General features: G+C 44.1%; 1 protein-coding gene across 1 annotated transcript in view; it reads left to right on the top strand.

Moving 5' to 3' along the window:
• Positions 1-18,611, top strand: part of LOC104541770 (CUGBP Elav-like family member 4) — a gene marked incomplete at both ends in the record, with an annotated part of 31,287 nt that overhangs the window by 11,388 nt on the left and 1,288 nt on the right. Inside the window, one exon of the mRNA XM_010185904.1 lies at positions 9,299-9,442. Coding sequence (XP_010184206.1) covers positions 9,299-9,442 — 144 coding nt within the window. The remainder of the gene's footprint in view (positions 1-9,298; positions 9,443-18,611) is intronic.

Below are 18,611 nucleotides of genomic sequence, written 5' to 3'. Positions count from 1 at the left end.
GTGGGGCTTGTAATTAGATTTGTGTACACTTTCATAAATTGCTGGGAAACATCAAAGCCATGATAGAAGGCTGTGGTGCACTTTATTTCCTTCTTCTGTTCTTCTGTTAATTGAATGGTTGATGTGTGGATAGGAAGTGTTGGCTTCACGGAGTACTATTTACAGACCCGCTGACAGCTGCACTGTGAAAATTAACAGGAACAGAGCAGCCTCTGTCACAGCTCTTCCCATGAGGGACTTGCTTCAAATTGGATCATTTCTTTCATAGTAGAAACTTTCCTCATCTCTCTTCCCTTCTTTGGAAATACACACATGCATCCAGCTGCACACTCCTCCCTTCAGACTCATGGCAGCCTTTAGTGCTTGAAGGAGGGTTTGTCATTTCCACAAAGTTGGGGTAGTTTGACTGCAGTTCAAAACTTGAAGCATATTCCACTTCCAGCAAGACACATCTTCAGAAAGTCAACCAAACCTGTGAACTGGGTATCTGGAGCCATAGCTTCATGTTTGCAGGTGTCCCCTCACCAGGAACATGTTTTTCACTCTCTTAGAAACTCTAGCAGATCTCCTGTCAGTCCGCTACTGTTGGAGTTATTGTTGATCTTATGTGGAATTGCTGTGTGCTAAGCACCATGCAAACCTCTTACAGGAAAGATCCCACACTCAGCAGCTTATCACTGAAAGGCCAGGGTTGACTTGGCTGAATTACATCAAAATGTTGGTCAAGGTATAAACCTTCAGGGTGATCTGTAATCTTATCCCTACTTCTCTTAGAACTGATGCAGAAAGACTAGGTTCTCAGAGGGACATCTGTCTGTCTTAATTGGTGTTTTAGAACAGATATCCAGAATGACTGCAAATAGGTCATCTGAGTGTCCCTCTAAGGGACAAGACACAAGAAATAAGCAAAAGAAGCAACAATACAATGTCTGGGAATAAACTGGTCTTATGCGCAGTTAATCAGTACATTTAGCCAGTGTATAGCCAAAGTCATGACTATTCTTATTCCTGGTCCCAGTCGAGAAGTAATAACCAGTGGATACTTGAGCATCTAAATCTTAATATTTACTTAAATCTGGAAAACACAGAATTAAGGTCAAACTTGAAGCCACCAGTCCACCACCTCACTTCCCAGGGTGTCTTCAAAATATCCAGGTAACATAAACAGAACCTTAGACAAAAGGATAATACAAATAGATAACAACTAAATAGATCATGATTCAGAGCATCAATTAACCAACAAAATTTACTCTCATTTAGATTTCATCATGGGCTCAAGTCCTCAGTTAATAAAAGCCACTTTGTGACAGTCAGTGGAGAGATAGAGAGTTGCTGACCCCCTCAGGCTGTCAGGGTAAATGGGAAATGGGAAAGTCATTAGACTTTAGTTTTATATGAACACAGAAACACAGAGGGGGGATGTTTCAAAGCTAATTCTGAGTGAAGGTTTATGAGAGTCCAGCACTTAAGTGCCCTTCATGCCTCACAGCTGAATTTGCCCTGGAGTTATTTGCCCAAAGTCACAAAGTCTAGGGCCAAGCAGGGTATCATCAGCACAAATCCATCTGCTCAAACTAATGCAGGAGGCTGAAGCCTCATTTTACACTACTGATGTTGGAGAAACTGAAAGAAAGGAGATGCCAACTCAGAGCAATTTTTTTTCTCTGCACTGTTCATCTTCTAAAGAACATGCACTCCGTGCAACGTCTTTCTGTAACACACAGATGGGCTTGTTTAACTCAGGGCAAGACACATCACACTTACTCCTTCCATTAAAAAATAATAATACATTGGGAACTCACTCATAACTCACCAGCAGCAGTCCTGGCCTCACTCCCTTGGAACCACAGCAATCATTGCCTTCAGATGGGAGGAGGGATAACTGCTCATGAGCCACATGGCCTTGCTCTAGACAGAAGGGTTGAATTGACACCATAACATCTCTTTACAGGTCCAAGGGGACCTGGGAACCTAATCAACAGCCCTGGAGGTGGGAGTGGGACCATGCTACCACCAAGTGTTGCCCAGGTCCTGGTGCCAGCAGCAGCCCCAGCAAGGCCTGCTGTGCTCAACGCTTGTCTCATCTAGGTGAGATTAGGACTTGTGAGGGCTGAAATATTTCTCAGACACTGTTGTTTCTGGGATACCAGAGACATTGATAAGCCTCCAACCTGAAAGGTATAAAAACCTTCCTGTCAGGCAGGAGTAATCCCATCCTACTGGAGGAAGCTTCAAATGACATCACCACCTTTCCCTAAAAAGGATGTGTTGTTCCCAAAGCAGAGAGGAATGAAGACGTCAAAGTTAGGTTTTTGCCTCTCTTTCTTTGGGGGCATTTGTTTCTTTCCCTCTCTTCCTCTTTCTTCCACTCCAAACTTTATTCACACCAGTAGGATCTTCCCTTTGATTTAAGTGGAATCTGGATTAAAATTAAATCAGTGGATCCTTCTCCTTTTTTCTCTTCCTGCACCTTCCCAGACCTGCTTAGTTGTGAGGTCTGGATTGGTAACACACATTCTTGTAAAGAAAACAGAATAAACCTTAGTAATTGAAAACTGCTCTCCCTATTCAAAAACACAGCTGGCATGGAGTGATTCAGTAGCTATTGACCAAATGGGTTTTGCAAAGATCAAAATGAATTTTTAAAGGCAAATGTGTATTTAGTTCAAAACAATCACTTGCAGATAAGACCTTCAGCTGAAGTCCGCAGAAATTCCCAAATGGGAAGCATCCTACTGGGCACCAATGACTTTGTCTCAGACTTCCCCTAGAAAGTGAAATCAGGTAGGATAATATGCTTGACTTCCCATCCCAAAGGATGGTACTCACAGAAATAGTGGTTATGAAGTCTCATCTAGCAGTGAGGAGACACATTTCAGTCTTGGTGGAGTGGAATGCAGCAAGGGCAGATTCTTCAGCATAAACCAACTCCTTGTTCTGCCAAAACCAGCAGAGCTTCACATGGCTTAGACAATCTCATAGCTTCCTTAGACTGCCTATTTCACCACACTAAAGCATGGGCTATACCTCCCTGCAAGCAGAATTATCTATCAATTAATGCAGTCATACACTGCTTGGAGATCTTTAGTTTAAATATACTGCAAAAATGCAAATACTTCTTACTATCCCAGTCAAGCAACAGACTTCACACCATGATAGCCTAGAGTCATACAGCATGATAGTGATCTGGGAAGCCCAGTCATGTGCAGCGTGTTTGCAGCTCAGAGCTGCTGAAATGTTCTTTTATGTCACTTGTACAGTTGAAATGTATCTCCCCAGCTTGCCAGCTCTTCCTCGACAGCTGGCTCTTTCCAAGTCATCTTAGGCTGTTCATGTACTCATCCTGAGCTGCCAAGGAGGAGTGGAGCTCATGTGAGTGGAGTCCCGAAGCATCAGGGGCTCCATACCTGGTTGTGATGCTGCCTTGCTGTGACAATAGACAATTCGCTTTATGGCTCTGGAATTATTCCACTTCTCTTATTTTCATCCTTGCCTATTTAGCTAGAAGGGGAGATCATTCAGATACTGGCTTTCATGGGGCTCTATGCTGCAGCTACAAAACATTTTCTTAATAGTAATAATAATATATAAAAATATTATGTCAAGTCATTAGTTTTTGCTGTAGGAATACTTTCACGGAAAGTACATTTTTAGTAAATACAGAGCTAAACATACCTTGTCTTCCAAACCACGTTATTCTTATTGGGAAAGAGAAATCTATAACTTTTTCTTTTGAATTCTGGATTTTAAGTTTTTCTTCAAACAGACAAAAAAGAATTATTTATTGCATTCATATTTCTAAATAGCAGGTAAGAATTTCCAGTCTACTGGTATAACAACACTTTCCACTTCATAATGCATTAAGGAAGGCGAATGATTCTGTGAGGACTTTCATCATCCATAGGCTGAGCTGAAAAACACAGAGCTGCTTGAAGAACTCTGCTTTGAAGTTTAGGTTGTTTGGTTATCTGGCTTTGATTTGAGGGGCATACTAATACCCGGGTTATATATCGAGTTCTTTCTAATTAGAATTGGGTACAGTGCCACCAGGAGTCAATGATTCTGTTGCCCTGCAGAAAGCAGTAACTTTAGCTCAGAGAGACACCTGCTAAGTAGTGTATGGCCAAGTAAAACCTAAATCAAGCTTCCACTCCAAATAAATTACAACTCCAGAGACCTGTGAAGGGAAGTACCTGCAGCAACTCTCTCTGCTTAGACATTGCGTGAAGAATTCCCTCTACCGAGGGACCGGCATTATCAAAGGGTCTGTCACTCCAGCCCTGGATGAATGCCTCCTTTCCCCACTCCATCTCTGTCACTCTTGTCTCAAGTGTGTCTAAACCAGCTCTCAGGACTGTACAGTGGAAATCTCTCCTAGTGAATGCTGTGCTACTCATCTTTCAGATGAGACATGAAATTGAAGCACTGAGTACAGAAAAACATAGCATATTTCGCAAGAGGGGAGGGATGTTAGTCCTGGTCTTCTGGCCATCTTCCAGCATGGGTAATTACATTTCTACCTAGCTAAAATTCTCCCTGCCCTACAGTTTTAATTGGACAGTACTTTCTTTCTTGCTTGTCTGCAATCCCAGGTTGGGGTCAAGCCCCCACTAGCTAATTCAGCAGCCCTATTTTCAGCAGAGCCACAGAGGCATTTCCAAAAAAAAATATGGTATTGTTTGCAAAGATAGGAGACATCATACCAAATAGCCTGATCTGACAGAGCCCGAAGTAAAGAAATCCTCTTTTGGCTTTTGGACTCCCTAATGTTAAGGACCCTTAAATCAGCATGTACACACCCAGCTCTGCTTTGCAGTCCCAAAATCTCCAACATAAGCAACCCCATTCAGATGGCGACACTTAATGAAGGTGATCTGATTGCCCAAATGGGAAGTATCCAGAGGCACCTATTCATTTAGGCATCTTAGCTGGTGTGCGTGGCTGACATTTTGGAAGGTACATAATGGTATCTGTACATTCAGATCTCGTATACTCAAGAGCTTCAGTCACTGGAACTTTAATATAACAACCCTTTTTAAAAAATATTTTTGGCCCAGAACTTTTAAGTGGCTCCGTTTGAGCTAACCAAGACATAAAACTCTGACTGCATGAGAGAGACACCCTTGCCGTAAAGTATTTAGCTGTATGCTTACCTCCAATGGGACGTTCATTAAGTTTAAAGTGAAACATGATTTAATGGCTTTGGTGAATTAGGCTTAAATTAATCAGTTTTGCAAGAAAAAGGTGTTTAACCATCTGTAGAGATCCATAACCTACTGAGTCAGAAGAGACTTATAGGGTTGACAGGTAAAGAATATTCTTGCATAAATTCTGCAAGGAAACATCTTCACAAAACTTTTCCTATTAATATTGTTCCAGGGAGAAGCAGCTTTTCTTGATGCCATGAAGTATTATTTGGTCTCCTGAAAAGCTTTTGCTTAATTTGTGTATATAGTCCACTTGGAAGGCCATAACTAATGGGAAACATTCCCAGCAACCACGCAAAAGATTTGTTTTCCTTCGCCTTTAAATGAAATATCAATGGATGGGTATTTTATTTTTAGTTGAATATGAAATTTCACAAGCAACCTGTCAAGCTCCTGTTTTCAAGAATGACTTTATTTCACACGTCAAGACAGGCTGGGAAATTAGTTTTTCCCACAGAGGACTCTGATTAGGGATTACAAAGTGAGTGCAGTGCAGGGTGATTTTTCCTCCATCTTTTCGCTCACTCCACCAGCCTGGAGAGCACCTGACTCTGCTGACTAAGGGGAGCAATTCATTACCGCGCACGGGAGGGGGACGGGAAGCGAGATAGTCATATTAAGTAGACTTGCTGGCCCAAGAGAGAATAGGGAAAGCATAATAATACTTAGCCCTTATATTATTCTTTTCATCAGTTGATATCAAAGCACTTGAAAAAAGGAGGTTGGTTTGATGGGAAAGGAGATAAATGCCAATTTCAAGTAGCCTATTGCAGAGGCACCAGCAGGAACGCTTACTTTCATGAGAGTCTCTTTTGACTGTGGGTCTGCCAGGTAGAGAAATAAACAGGTCCTTCCCTCAGTAAAATGCAGTATTAACACTCAGATCTCAAAGTACATTTCAAATGTTATTGACTTACCCACCCTAACTCTCCTTGGAGTTAGGGAAATACAAGGTCCAGTCCAACAACCAGAGTGAGCAAGAGGGAGATTATATATTACTAATAAATGACCGAGCAGACAGGACCTATTGCCTTTGTCAGCAGACAGCGGCTGATTTACACCACCGCTTAACTGCTTGCGGAAGCAATAAATCATTCGGATGAAGGGCTCCACAGTTTTTACCCCATGGAAAATCTGGCCCATTCTGGGGCATTTCTAATGCTATGCAGTGGATAGTGGGAGTCACTGGGGTAGAAAGCAGCCCTGTGCTGCTGCAGATGAACAGCACCGTGTGGCTCCTCTGCTAAAAATCCTGCACTGGTGATCTGATGGAGTTTACTGACTGATTTCCTGTGGGCCACGTGGAAGGGCTGCACATGAGGAACCACGCACAGAAAGCATCAGTCCCAAGGTCAATCTTCATATTCAAAAGCAATGCAGCATCTCTACTGCCTATATATCTTTAACCGCTTACAGGCGCATCTCATTGCACAGCACTCTTAAATAAAACGCTCCTTTTTCTCCTCTTTCTTTATAGTACATGCTCTAACTTGCTTCTGTTTGCCAATGGCCTTTCCGCCCTGTGTGTATGATAGTGATGTTCAAAGATACCCAAAGTCCTGCTGTGACAGGCAACCCAGAAAAATATCTCATCAGAGGCATTCTTAGATCCTATTGGGTCAAACGGCTGCGGTGCAGTCACTACGACTCACATCAGGAGGGAAGAACATTCCAGGGGCAAGAACGTCATGTGGAGGTTACCCATGTTTTCATGATGCCGTCTACAATAATAACTTGGTTTTCAACAGTGTGAGGCATCAGCAATTTCCTGAGGCATTTCTCTGGCCCTAAGACTTCCAGGGAAAATAGAGATAGAAAGAAAACCTACTTATTTACACTTCTCTGTCCTGCTAGATAGAGCGGGCGGCATCTTCAAAACCCATTTTCAGAGGTAAATACTCATTCTCCTGATTTAGTTTCAAAATACTCCATGCTGCATTGTGCCCACCGTGCTGCAGCCTCCGCTCTGCAAATCACAACAGCAGCTCTGAACAGCCCAATCTGCTGTGGACCAGTGCCTCCTTCCAATGCAGCTGCAAATAGGTTTAAATCATTAGATTCAGGTTACCAAACAGTCTCTTGGATCAGGGTTAATTAAATGAGTGTTGAAATCTAATTAAGGACTGGTCCAGGTGATAATTAGCAGGAAATGTATGCATTAAAATATTCATTTGTCGATGAGCTGCAATTAAGAGTGTGATTTGGGGAAGGATCAATAACTACATCATGTGATTTTAAAAAAAATGAAAAGTCATCCAGCCTTGAGCAGAAATGCAGGGAAATATTGGCTAGTTTTTTTTCTTTTCTTCCACCCCCTTTGCTTTCTGTTTTGCTCTCATAATAACTTCTGAAGACTGCTCTCCACCCTTGAATAGAGCATTCATCTTTCCATCCCTTTGTTTTCCTGTAGCACTTCTTTCAACCCCCTTGCTCTTCACCACATTGTTCGAGTGGGTTATAGATTTATTTGAGAGAGACTAACAGGTCAAAAAGAAAGATTCTTTGCCAATGAAAATCACTTCCTCCCAGAACAGGCTGCTAATCCATGGGAACATCGCTCATTGTGTGGCCTTACATTGTTTGGTTTTTTCTAGCAAGTTAATTCCTCAAGTCTTTATTCATAATGGACGATCCGGAGAAGCTATTGAATATGCATAACTTGGACATATATATAAGTACATCCATAGCTGTGGATTACTGCACTGTTCCAAATTTGTAGCAGAGCAGTATTGCTTTCACTGAGACTATTTTTTCCTGATTACAGGTACATAGGTGTGTGTGTAAGCCAGTTAACCACACTCCTCCTGTGCAATCCCACCTCTGCCAGAAAAACAAGGTCCCCACAGTAGCCCAGCTCCTCTGGCATGGAGCTGATTTTCCTCTACTGCCATGGCCAGAGGCTGAGCTGCCAATTTCCCCGCTGACTGCATTTCCATCAGCAAATACCGGTGTGCTAAAGGGAAGCATATCACGGGAACACGGTGATTGCAGCTGCTCTTTGTCAGTCCCCTGACAGCTCACTTGCCCATCTCTCCTGGCTCAATGGCAGACCATCTCCAGAGGCAATAGTCTGTCTGCTGCCAGGGGTGCTGCTGGATCCTCTTCCCCTGCACTCCTCTTCCCCCACGCTGTGGGAAATCAACTAGCCCATGAAGTTAGGACATCCTTGGAGCCAGACGAAAATGTATCAGTGCCTTCCTTCCTAAGCAGATATATTTTTTCCCATCTATGCCTCCTATCAGAAATTTAAGAATTGCAGTCACTGACCTCTCAACTCATTTTGGGGAGGAGAGAGATTTCCTTCATTCCCAAAAGCTCTGCATTTTTCACGGACTTCTGCAGCCAGCTTTGATGATCATCTGTAGTTCTGCATCAGTGTTGACTGCAGACATAACCCAAACACAGTAAAACTTGCCCAGAAAAGTGTAATATTAAATGTTCATGGAGAGGAAACTCAGGTTCATCAGGTATTATTTTTGCTTCCCTAATTTAACCATGCTGAAGAGATGCTGCTTGGTGATAAGACAGACACCCTGCCCAGTATAATGAATCCTGTCTCCAATGATTTCTCACTGCACATAGAGGTTACAAGAGATGGGAGTGTGAAATGGTGATCCAGCTCAGGGGGTCTGGCATGCACAGGTCTAACACATTCCACCAAAATAAGTAAGTTCACAAGTCCCACCACATTCACCCAGCAAAAGATTCTCCAGTTTGCTGCACTGAGCCCAGATCTTTGCTCTCTGGCAAGGACAGCCTACTGGGTCAGACGGTTTTCTCCACATCGAAAGAATAAGGCAAAAACTTTCTCAGAGACAACATTTATGACACCCTGGAAGTTTGAAATTTGGAGGGAACTAGGAATTGAGCTGCCTTCCTCAGCTGTCCACCCTCCAGGGTCCTTTTCTTCCTTCCTGTTGGTCTCAGCCTCTTGCAAAGGTCCCATTCAAAAGGCCTGAGAGATTGTGTGGGAAAAATCAGCTTCAGTTGGATCCCACACTACTGAATCTGTGTTAGTTGTGTGGATTGCATGACCCAGTGTGTGCCTGGCTAATTAATTTGTGTGTCCCCTTTTGTCTGCTGTCCTGCAGGGAGCCTCTTCAAGCCTGGTGGTGAAGTTTGCGGATACGGACAAGGAGCGTACAATGAGACGCATGCAGCAAATGGCAGGACAAATGGGCATGTTCAACCCCATGGCCATCCAGTTTGGAGCGTATGGCGCCTATGCACAGGCAGTAAGTATAGACACTGGCTCTATGCATGCTCATGGGAACAGGGGTAGCACCTAGAATGGCACAAAGCACGTGTGAGCAGAACAGCCGAGCAGAGGAGGAGCCAGAGATTTCTCCATTTAACCAGTTAAAACTGTGGGAGCAAACTGAGCCATGCCACCTGCGGCAGGAGTGGACATCTACCTCAGAGGTGCAATACCTGCTTTTAGCAGAAACCAAACTGTGGTCATGTGTGCACCCATGCAAGACACTTCATATGGACTTTAAGTCACTGCTGTCAAATGCAAAGACAGACAACACTTCCGTTTTGGATAAAATAGGTCCTGAATTCAGCTCGTGCTAGTTCTCTGTCCCATGTCAACACCTTCTGGCACTAGAAAAGGTTTGTGAGGGCGCAAATGTCTTTCTGGCCCTCCTCTGCTATAGGCCACATAGACTGAGTTAAGCAGGGGTGATGGCTCTCTGCCTCCTCTGGTGAGGCCTCTGCTGCCCCACGCATTATGGGTGTCTTTGGGGTGGTCACTGAATAAAATGGCAGCCATTGACAGATGTGCTTTTAGGTTCGTGAAAGAACACTAGATAATACTAAAATGGACAAGCAGGCATATGCGGATATACAAACCTGGCTCCTCAATACAGTATGATTTAAGGGCACTGGGAAAGTGCATCAACTATTTAAAGTAGTGTTGCACTGTTATAATTCAGGTATCCTGCTTACATACCTGACTCATACCCTAGGCCCCTGAGCAAATGTGACTGTAGAGGGAGCTGGGGTCCTGGGAAAGCCCTGAAATGGGTCTCTGTGGCACAACTACCTTTCGTTAGGCTACAATTAAGAAGGACCTGCAAGACAAGATCAGGTTCGGGTAACTTGATTTCTGAGAGATACTTTAGGGGAAGTTAGAGGTAATCCCTGCAACAGACACAAGACTGTCAGATGACTTTGGCTGCCTTCACTGGAGCAGATAAAAAAGGAGCATTTGCAGGCAGTGACACTGCATCCAGATGTTTCATTCATTCCATTTGGTGGTAAAACCTGGTCGTCTTGTACTCTGTGCTAGATTTGTGTGCAGGAAGGAAGTACTATTAATCCCATTTACCAGAGTAACATCTTCTGAATGAGAGTGTCCAAAAGATTTGTCTTAGGTGATATAGAGCCAACTGAGGAACCACATTCCAGAGTACCCCTATTCCCTCCAGCACACTGACCATGAGTCTCTGCTTTCTTCCCTGCCTATTTCGTTCTCATACATCAGCACCATGGACTTCCCATCACATCCACATGACCTTTTTCTTTTTAACTTAAAGACCTAGAAATTTCTGTCCTCCACTGAGTGTCATGTGCCTCACTGGATACTTGGTATATCCCAGTTTGTCCTCTGAATGGGCTATATATAGCCAGGTTGTACCCCCCGGTGCTATTATGAACATATTTTATTCCCATCCCACTGAACACACTCCATTTTTCCCTATTCATTTTTATTCCCAATCAAAGAGAATCTCTGCCTCTTCCTTTGTCTCTGGCTCCACTCCTCACACAGGAGAAGAGCTGTCCCCTCCCCAGCCTGACTGTGTCTGACTGTCCTCCTGGCTGGGGAAGGCTGCAGGAAGGGGAGAAGAGAGAGTAAATCACAGCTGAGCCCCAGCCTGTGGCCAGCAGCCTGGCAAGGGGATGCAGCATTTGTGCCCCCATGCACCAGAGGAGTTAACAGGAGGCAACCCATGGCCAGCTGGGGACAAACATCTGCAGAGGGTGTCAGACAGGAGATGCTGTTCCAGAGTTGTGTTACACGTATTGATCAGACAGCTGGAGAGGCAGTACAGACACCACTGTCCTGATGCTCTGGACCAAAAACTCTTCTCACATTATTTTTAATTCTTCTAATTGCCATGACAATAGAGTCATCTCAGGTTTATAATGATAGAAAAGAGGATGAGGTCTGCATCTTTGCACCACAAAAGTTCCCTCCATTTATTTCTCACCAGATAATACATTGTGACAGCAGGTGCTTGAGTGAGGATTTATCCCTGAAGAAGACTGAAAGCAATTTCTGGGTCTGCTCCCACTCTGCTTGAAACTAATGAATATTTTTCCTATTGATTTCTGTGAAAGCAGAATTGGACCCATCCTCTTTTTTTCTGGTAAATATGCTAATAAGGGGGAAAGAATAAGTTTTAGATCTTGACCCATTGGATATGACAAGCTGGTGACACCAATTACCCTGGGGACTTCAGAGCTGTCTAAACGATGGGATCACATTTCCGTGTGGTGCCTGTACACCCAGAGCATGCTCAGATGCTGTCTCTCAATCAGCCTCCCTATCTGTGTCTCTCCCTATCTGCTTCATCTCACAGTCTTACACAAAAGGGAAGGAAGGGAGTGCCGAGGCGCTGTGACGTTCCCCCGGTCCCGATTAATCCACCTTGGACTGCTGGCTCTTAGATATCAGAGTGATTGGCACCTTGCAAATGCCAGTGGGAGATGCAGCGATCAATAGGGGGAGAGGAAAAGGGGGGGCAGTTTTATTCAGCCCGAACCTAAGTTGAAGAGCTAAGGCAAGTCAAGAGGAGGGAAGGTGAAACAGTGAAAATGCAAGAGCAAGACAGCGGTGACAGCTGATGCCACTGCCACCAGCAACTTGTGTGACCTTGGGTGAACTGTTTGACCCCCTGGTCTCATTTCTCCATGTACAAATAAAGCTGATGATCAGGCATTTATTTTCCCTTCTCCCTCAGAGACATGGCTCTCTCTCGTGCTGTCTCTTCATGGTTTTTCACAGAGGGATATGATGGTAACATGAATTTAAGAACTGCCTCAGTGCTTAGTAGTAAGGCCAGGACTAGAGACTAGGCTCTGTGATTTGTGCTTGTAACCTGTCCTCCCAGCTACTTCACAGCAGCACAAGCTTTACTGATGTCTCCATAAAAGAGTTCCCAAGAAATCCTGTGAGAACTGGTTAATCAATAGTTTCTAATGCTTTGTCCTCATGGAGGAGGTAGCCAAGTCCCCTAGGCAATGATTTCTTGCTGAATCTCCCCCAGAGAAGCATCATGCACAGCACCAGGACCGGATTAGCTCCTGCAAAAAAGGTCTCCATGCATCAAGGTGGCCAGTGCACCAGAAACCCACACAGTGCAGCTGTTTGAGGGATTAGTGAGCAGCAGTGGATGTGCAAACTCAGCAGCACCACTGAGGAGAGATGGCGAGGGTCTCAGTCCATCAGTGTTTGACTGATAGTTGTTAGTGTTGCCACTAGGACTGCTTTGGGTCCCAGCTCCTCTTTAAGTCACCTCTTTTGCAGCTCAGCAAATGGCCATGTCACAGTTCACTTCCTGCTGCTGCTCGCTGCCAAGCCACTCAACCCCATCTTAAACAACTTTGACCTTGGTAGCAGCAATGGCCTCATATCAGCTAAGCAACTTCGGCAGCCATATGGCCTCAGATCCAAAGGTAAAAAAATCAAGGAGCAAAGGGAAGTTCTCCTCTGTGAATGGTTTTTGCCTTTCCTCCTCATATGCCAACTGCAAGCACACCAGAAAAGGCTTGGCACTAACTCCATGTGCCCTTTCAGAGGCACAGAAAGTCACATCAGATTCACCTCACCTCTTTTCTATGCAGCTCAAGGGAGGTCAGGTTTCACAGCTACCTAAAACTGCCAGAAACTCATTTGTTTCAGGGTTTGGGGTTTTATTATTATTTTAGCTTTTTTTCTTTTCAGTAAAAACGTCCCATACTCATATAACTTCCACTTTTAAGGGATAATTACTTATGTTAGTTCACAGATGTATAGGGCACCAGCCCTTTCTATTGTCAGGTTACTCTGGATCTACATTGGTAGCTGTTTCTGCAGTCTCAGTTCAGGCCAGCTTGAGGTGCAGATCTGAACTCAACACAGAGAGAAGAGGAGTGGTGCTGGGTGGCACCATCTTTGTTTTGCTGCCAGTTGAGAACAAACCCACAGGCACTCAGTCCTGTTCAGAGTAGCACAGCATACCTTCTCAATCCCTGGTAAGCAAAGGGGTGGCCAAGTCCAAAATCATGAGCAGTAAAAATCAAATCGGACTACAAATGGTGGCAGTATAGCACTGGCCCAAATAAGTAACAGTGGCAAAAGTCCCTGCAGGTTTTTCTATGAAGAAAGTGGCAAGTGGCCTGTGGCTATCTCGTGTCACTGCTGCCCCACCATGCAGAAAAAGAAGTGTGCACAGACCGAAAAGGGTCAGGAAGATGGGAAAATGCAGAAGAGCAAAGCAAGAACAAAGGAAAGCCTTGGAAAATGACAGATACTGTATAAATTATTTATTTTTTAAATTATTTAAAATAAGATCAAAGTCATAAATCAAGTTTGCATAAAAAATGGGGTGGGAGTGTTAGCCACGATTTCCTGGCCAAATTGCAGCCATGGGACTGATTGCATCCTGCAGCAGGGAACAGGCATAGAGGCAGCGTGTAAAAACAGACAGACGGGGATCAGGGCAACACAGGCAATGCCAACATTTGCTCTCCAGCCTGGAGCAAGTCCCTTCCCGTCAGTAAATCCCAGCTCCCTTCACTCTGAAAAAGTACAAATGGCTGCGGGTCCTGAACCGCAGACAAAAACTGCAGCAAAGATGGGAACATCCAGCACTGCATAGCGCTCAGTCATTGTCATGAGTGGTCACCTTGGGAAGCGAGGGCAGCGGTGACTACCGCACTCGCCACAGAAGCCTTGGTGCCCCCCTCTGCCTCCCTGTGCCAGCTCCCGTGGAGATGAAAGGATAAATGTTAAATGGTCTGAGGTAGCGCTGAAAAGAAGAATCGGTTCTTCCAATATTTATGCAATTCATATTGCAAAATTATTTTGGAAAGCTACTTTAAAAAATTCAGCTAGTCCTGTGGTATCAGGAAATCACTTGTTCTGATCTGTTCCAGAAGAGGATTTTGAATCCATAATACTTGTAGCAGGGCTAATACCATATTTCTGATCATCAGCTCCCTGGTAATTCAGTAATAATGAACACTGAGATTTAGGATTTATGTACTTGGTTTTTTTTAATGTTTTTTCCACAGTTCTCAGAAATTTAGAAATCCAAACTATTGTGTATCAGGCTTCAGAAAAACACTAAAATGCATGAATCCAAGTGTTGCACATTTGTTTATGTTTTTTTAAAATCTTAATTAAATTAAATTTAAAATTTATTTTCAAAGCAGAAATTTCTCTTTCCAATGAGACATTTTTAAAAGTCTGAAGGACCATTCTGATTTTTTCACAGAATATCTTCTGTTTGTTTGAAGGCTTGGGAGAATTGTTTTACTATTTCCCAATGGCCAATTAGGTAAAACAGACATGAATTTGTCAGTTCTGTGATTTTACCAAATATGAGTCCTCTTACTGCTTGATTGATCACTTTACTTACCACTTTGTAAGGGATACCATGAGGATTAATTAGCTAAGTGTTTGTATAGATCGTTAGAGATGGGAAGCGTGGGATGCAGTTATTACTTTTATTATTATTACTGAATGAAGAATATGAAAAGTCAAACAAAACGTCGCGTGGCTCAGAGACAAGGATAGAAAATAACACCGAAAAAATGAGAAGGTCATCAGATCATTCAGAGCAAGCCTTCTCCAAGGGTAATGATCATGCTATTTCAAAAAGGGTACATCAGAAATAATCCCTCTCCCCCTCTTCCCCTTCTTCAGTTTCACATCTATTTCTTTGCGGGGCTGGGAAAGTCAGGCTGTAGAGTCCTTGACCTATTTCTAGCAGGAGGTTTTGGCCTTGAGTAAGTCACTTCCTCCCTCCATGCACCTATTCCTCCTGTAAGAAAAGGATAACATTTCCTTTTGTGGAGTGCAGCTGCACGACCCTGCTGCCTAACAGTCACTTGATGCCAGAGGAGATCATCCCACTCCCAACCCCATCTCTGGCCACATGTTCTCACCCTACACCACTTGACTTGTGAGCACACAGGGAATCACTTCTGGGAGGAACAGCAGCATGTTTTTTTGCTGGTGTTGCTCCTGAGCTGGTGCTTGGCAACACTGGACTTGCATCTATCCAGCTACAAACATGGAGAGGGAAATGTGCATCAGCAGGCTCTTACTTTGGTGTAGCTGTGCCTCAAAACTGCATTATTTTCTTTTTTTTTTATTTTAATCCCCCATGCTAGAATAGGATGGATAAGCCTGTGGAGTTGCTTATCCATCCATTGATGACAGAGCTCGCTATACCTGAGGTAGGAAAAAGGTGTGTGAGATTACTTCTCCCAGCTCTCTCTGTTGACCAGCCATCACTACCACCCTTCCCCATACTTTGGGATGTTTCTAGTGCCTTTCCAACTGCCTCATAAGTTCTCAGGCCTTGGGATGCGGATTGCAGGCTCATAGCTCTTGAGGTGCTACCCATGGGCATGAATCAGTATGGGAGCATCTCCTGCCTCCTCAGAAGATAAAAATCTGAGAAACAGTAAAGGCCAGGTTGGACAGAAGAGAGGACAAATCTATAGAACTGGATGGGAAAAAGCTCTAAATGCTGAGGCAAAGATCGTGCCAAGGAAGTAAGAGAAGCAAAAGGAATACGTCCTTTCAGCTGAGGAAGGGAAAAGCTCCTCTCCGTCCCCTTGGATCAGTCGGAGAAAATAAGGCTGCTGCCTTTCTGATTAGTGCTGTGGCCCCAACCCAGGCAGAGAAAATCTGCATTTCAAATGGCATATTTTAAAGTACACAATACCCAGGGGCCCTGCTGCTATTGATTTGCCTCTGGTGGGGTCACTGCCTCACTTTCTACAGTTTTATTAACTGGGACCATACACTGGGCCTCTTTCAAAGTGACAGGAGAGTGGATGGGACATTTGTCTTCAGAGGGAGCTGGGGAAGGAGTGGGGTGACTTTTAGTTGAGCTCACTTGGGAATCCCCCAGAGGTTTTATAAGGGAGACTGGTGACCCTTACAGGACTTGCCCTTCTTTTGTAAATTTCCCTGGCACCACCCTGGGGGAAAGGAGGTAGGTTATGCAGTCAGCTTCTTTCAAGGTGACAAAGTTCCTATCCTCCCACCCCTTCAATGCTGCTGCACTTGGCCAGGCTGTCACCATCAGCAACTGGGGAGGACCTTGCTCCCATTCCCCTTTAACATTAACCCCTGAGCACCTCCAACAGAGAAGGAGGGGCACAAATGGGAACACGACAGCAGGAGTGTTGCCGAGGGCTGTAATGTCCAGATGTGGCTGAGACGTAGTAGGGGTCCTCCCTTTAGTCAAGGCAGCAAAGTCAGTTAACTGGGGTATGTGGCTGTGTTCAGTTATAGATGCACTGCAAAAAGAAGCATGCATGTAGCTGAGGTATATTCTACAAATATGCAGTGCAAATTTATAAGCCCTCTAATTCACAAGAAGCCACACACTCAGATTACTGTTTGCAAACCAGAAGGAGCACCTGCCTCTGTGGAGTTAACTCTGAACAGCTTAGAGACATCCATAAGCAGGAAAAGAAGTTGCATAAGCTGTAAATAATGTCACAAGTGATTGCCTAGCTCTGCTGAGTGCAAAATGGAGATTGTCTTTGGAGCAGCACAATCATTTGTACTACCATTGGCAACGCAGTATCTTTTAGGTAGAGCCCTGTTCCTCTTACAGCACAGGCTAAACACAAATGAAAAAGGGATTAACAGTTTTCTTTTAAATGATTGGGAAACAAGGTCCAAAGGTATATGCTGAGGGCCAAGTAAGGGGTGGGAATGGTTTAATTTGGTCTGTGCAGCTGAAATGACCACATATGGTCAATAGGGAGAAACAAAGCTGCAATTCATCTGCCCAGAGGCATTTGAGTACAGAAGGGAGAGATGAATCTTGGCCTAGACTCTTCTGCCTGTTATCACATCAACCATAATAGGTGACCAGCTCAGAGGAAACCTCATCTGTATTTAGTTTACTGAATCTGACAATGGGAAGTGCCATAAACATAGTCCCTTGCCTGCCCTGGAATATCTGTGGTGCAAATAGGAGGCACTCACCACGACACATGCAAGACCAGCCATACGTCACTCCATGTTTTTGTTTGTTCATGCAAAACTGGTCAGCTTTGGAGAAACACAGAGAAAAGTCAGCAAAAGCCAGACTGGGACTGTCCCCAGCCCTTGCAACTGCGCCCATCTCAGAGAAATGTTACTTTGATCAGCAGTACTGAACAGATTCTGTAGGCACAGACCTTGGCCATCATTTCTGCAACCGGCCAGTTACATCCTCGGCTGTCCCCAGGTGAAAATACCCAGCACAGTAATTGAGATATGGGTCAGCATACCCAATGCTGGAATCAACCCAGTGTTAGAGATGGATGGATTCCCCCTTCCTTATTCACTGCACTGGCATACGTACTAAAATCACCTGCTCAGAGCCTCCTCTAGAGAATAAACTCAAACAGTGCCCAGGAACAAATGTACTCCTTAAAGGGGAATCAGCATAGTGCTATAATAAAAAAGATTGTCTAATCATTCCATCAGTAATTACAAAGAACAGGATATCACTAATTAAAATGTGAAAGTGTCTTATGCAGGGTATAATAAAAAAGCGTTATTAACAATCAAAGGGAAAGCCACCACCTTGCCACCAATCTGCATTAGGCTACAAAAAATAATAGTCCTTACGTCTAGTAGAGCACTTTTCATCTGCAAATCTGAAGGCACTTCTACATGGAGAGGCAGGTACCCTGTGTCCCATTCTATCGCTTGAGAAACCAAGTCAAGTTTACACAACTTGGTAACACTGCAGGTCAGTGGCAGACCGTCCTTTACTTTGGTCTCTTCACAAATTGTGACAAGGAAAGTTTCAGCATTTGAATGAGCACAGTGATTTCAAGTGTGTATGTGTATGAACAGCTAATTTTGCTGATATTTCAATATTAAACCAAACAGTAGGGAACAGTCTGTTCCTTGCCATGACTTTTGAGGTCTGTTTAGTGCTGAGAAGCATGTTCTGTGTGCTTAAACAACGGCATCAGAGGGTGGTTTCCTGATGAGAGAGAGAGAGAAATCATCGAGAGCAGCAAAACAAAGGTACTCCAGTTCTGGAGACAGCAAAGACTTGAGTCACTTCTGAAATCACTACAGAAAAAAAGTTTCCTTCTCCACTGCCACCATCAAGCCACACATTACCAGAGGCTGGAGGATGAACAGAGTGAGGTTTCACTCTCTTC

Source organism: Mesitornis unicolor, unplaced genomic scaffold, assembly GCF_000695765.1.
Source record: "Mesitornis unicolor isolate BGI_N332 unplaced genomic scaffold, ASM69576v1 scaffold12866, whole genome shotgun sequence".
Taxonomy (NCBI): Eukaryota; Metazoa; Chordata; class Aves; order Mesitornithiformes; family Mesitornithidae; genus Mesitornis; species Mesitornis unicolor.
Note: the sequence above shows the minus strand (reverse complement) of the source record. Positions and strands in the feature narration are given on the sequence as shown.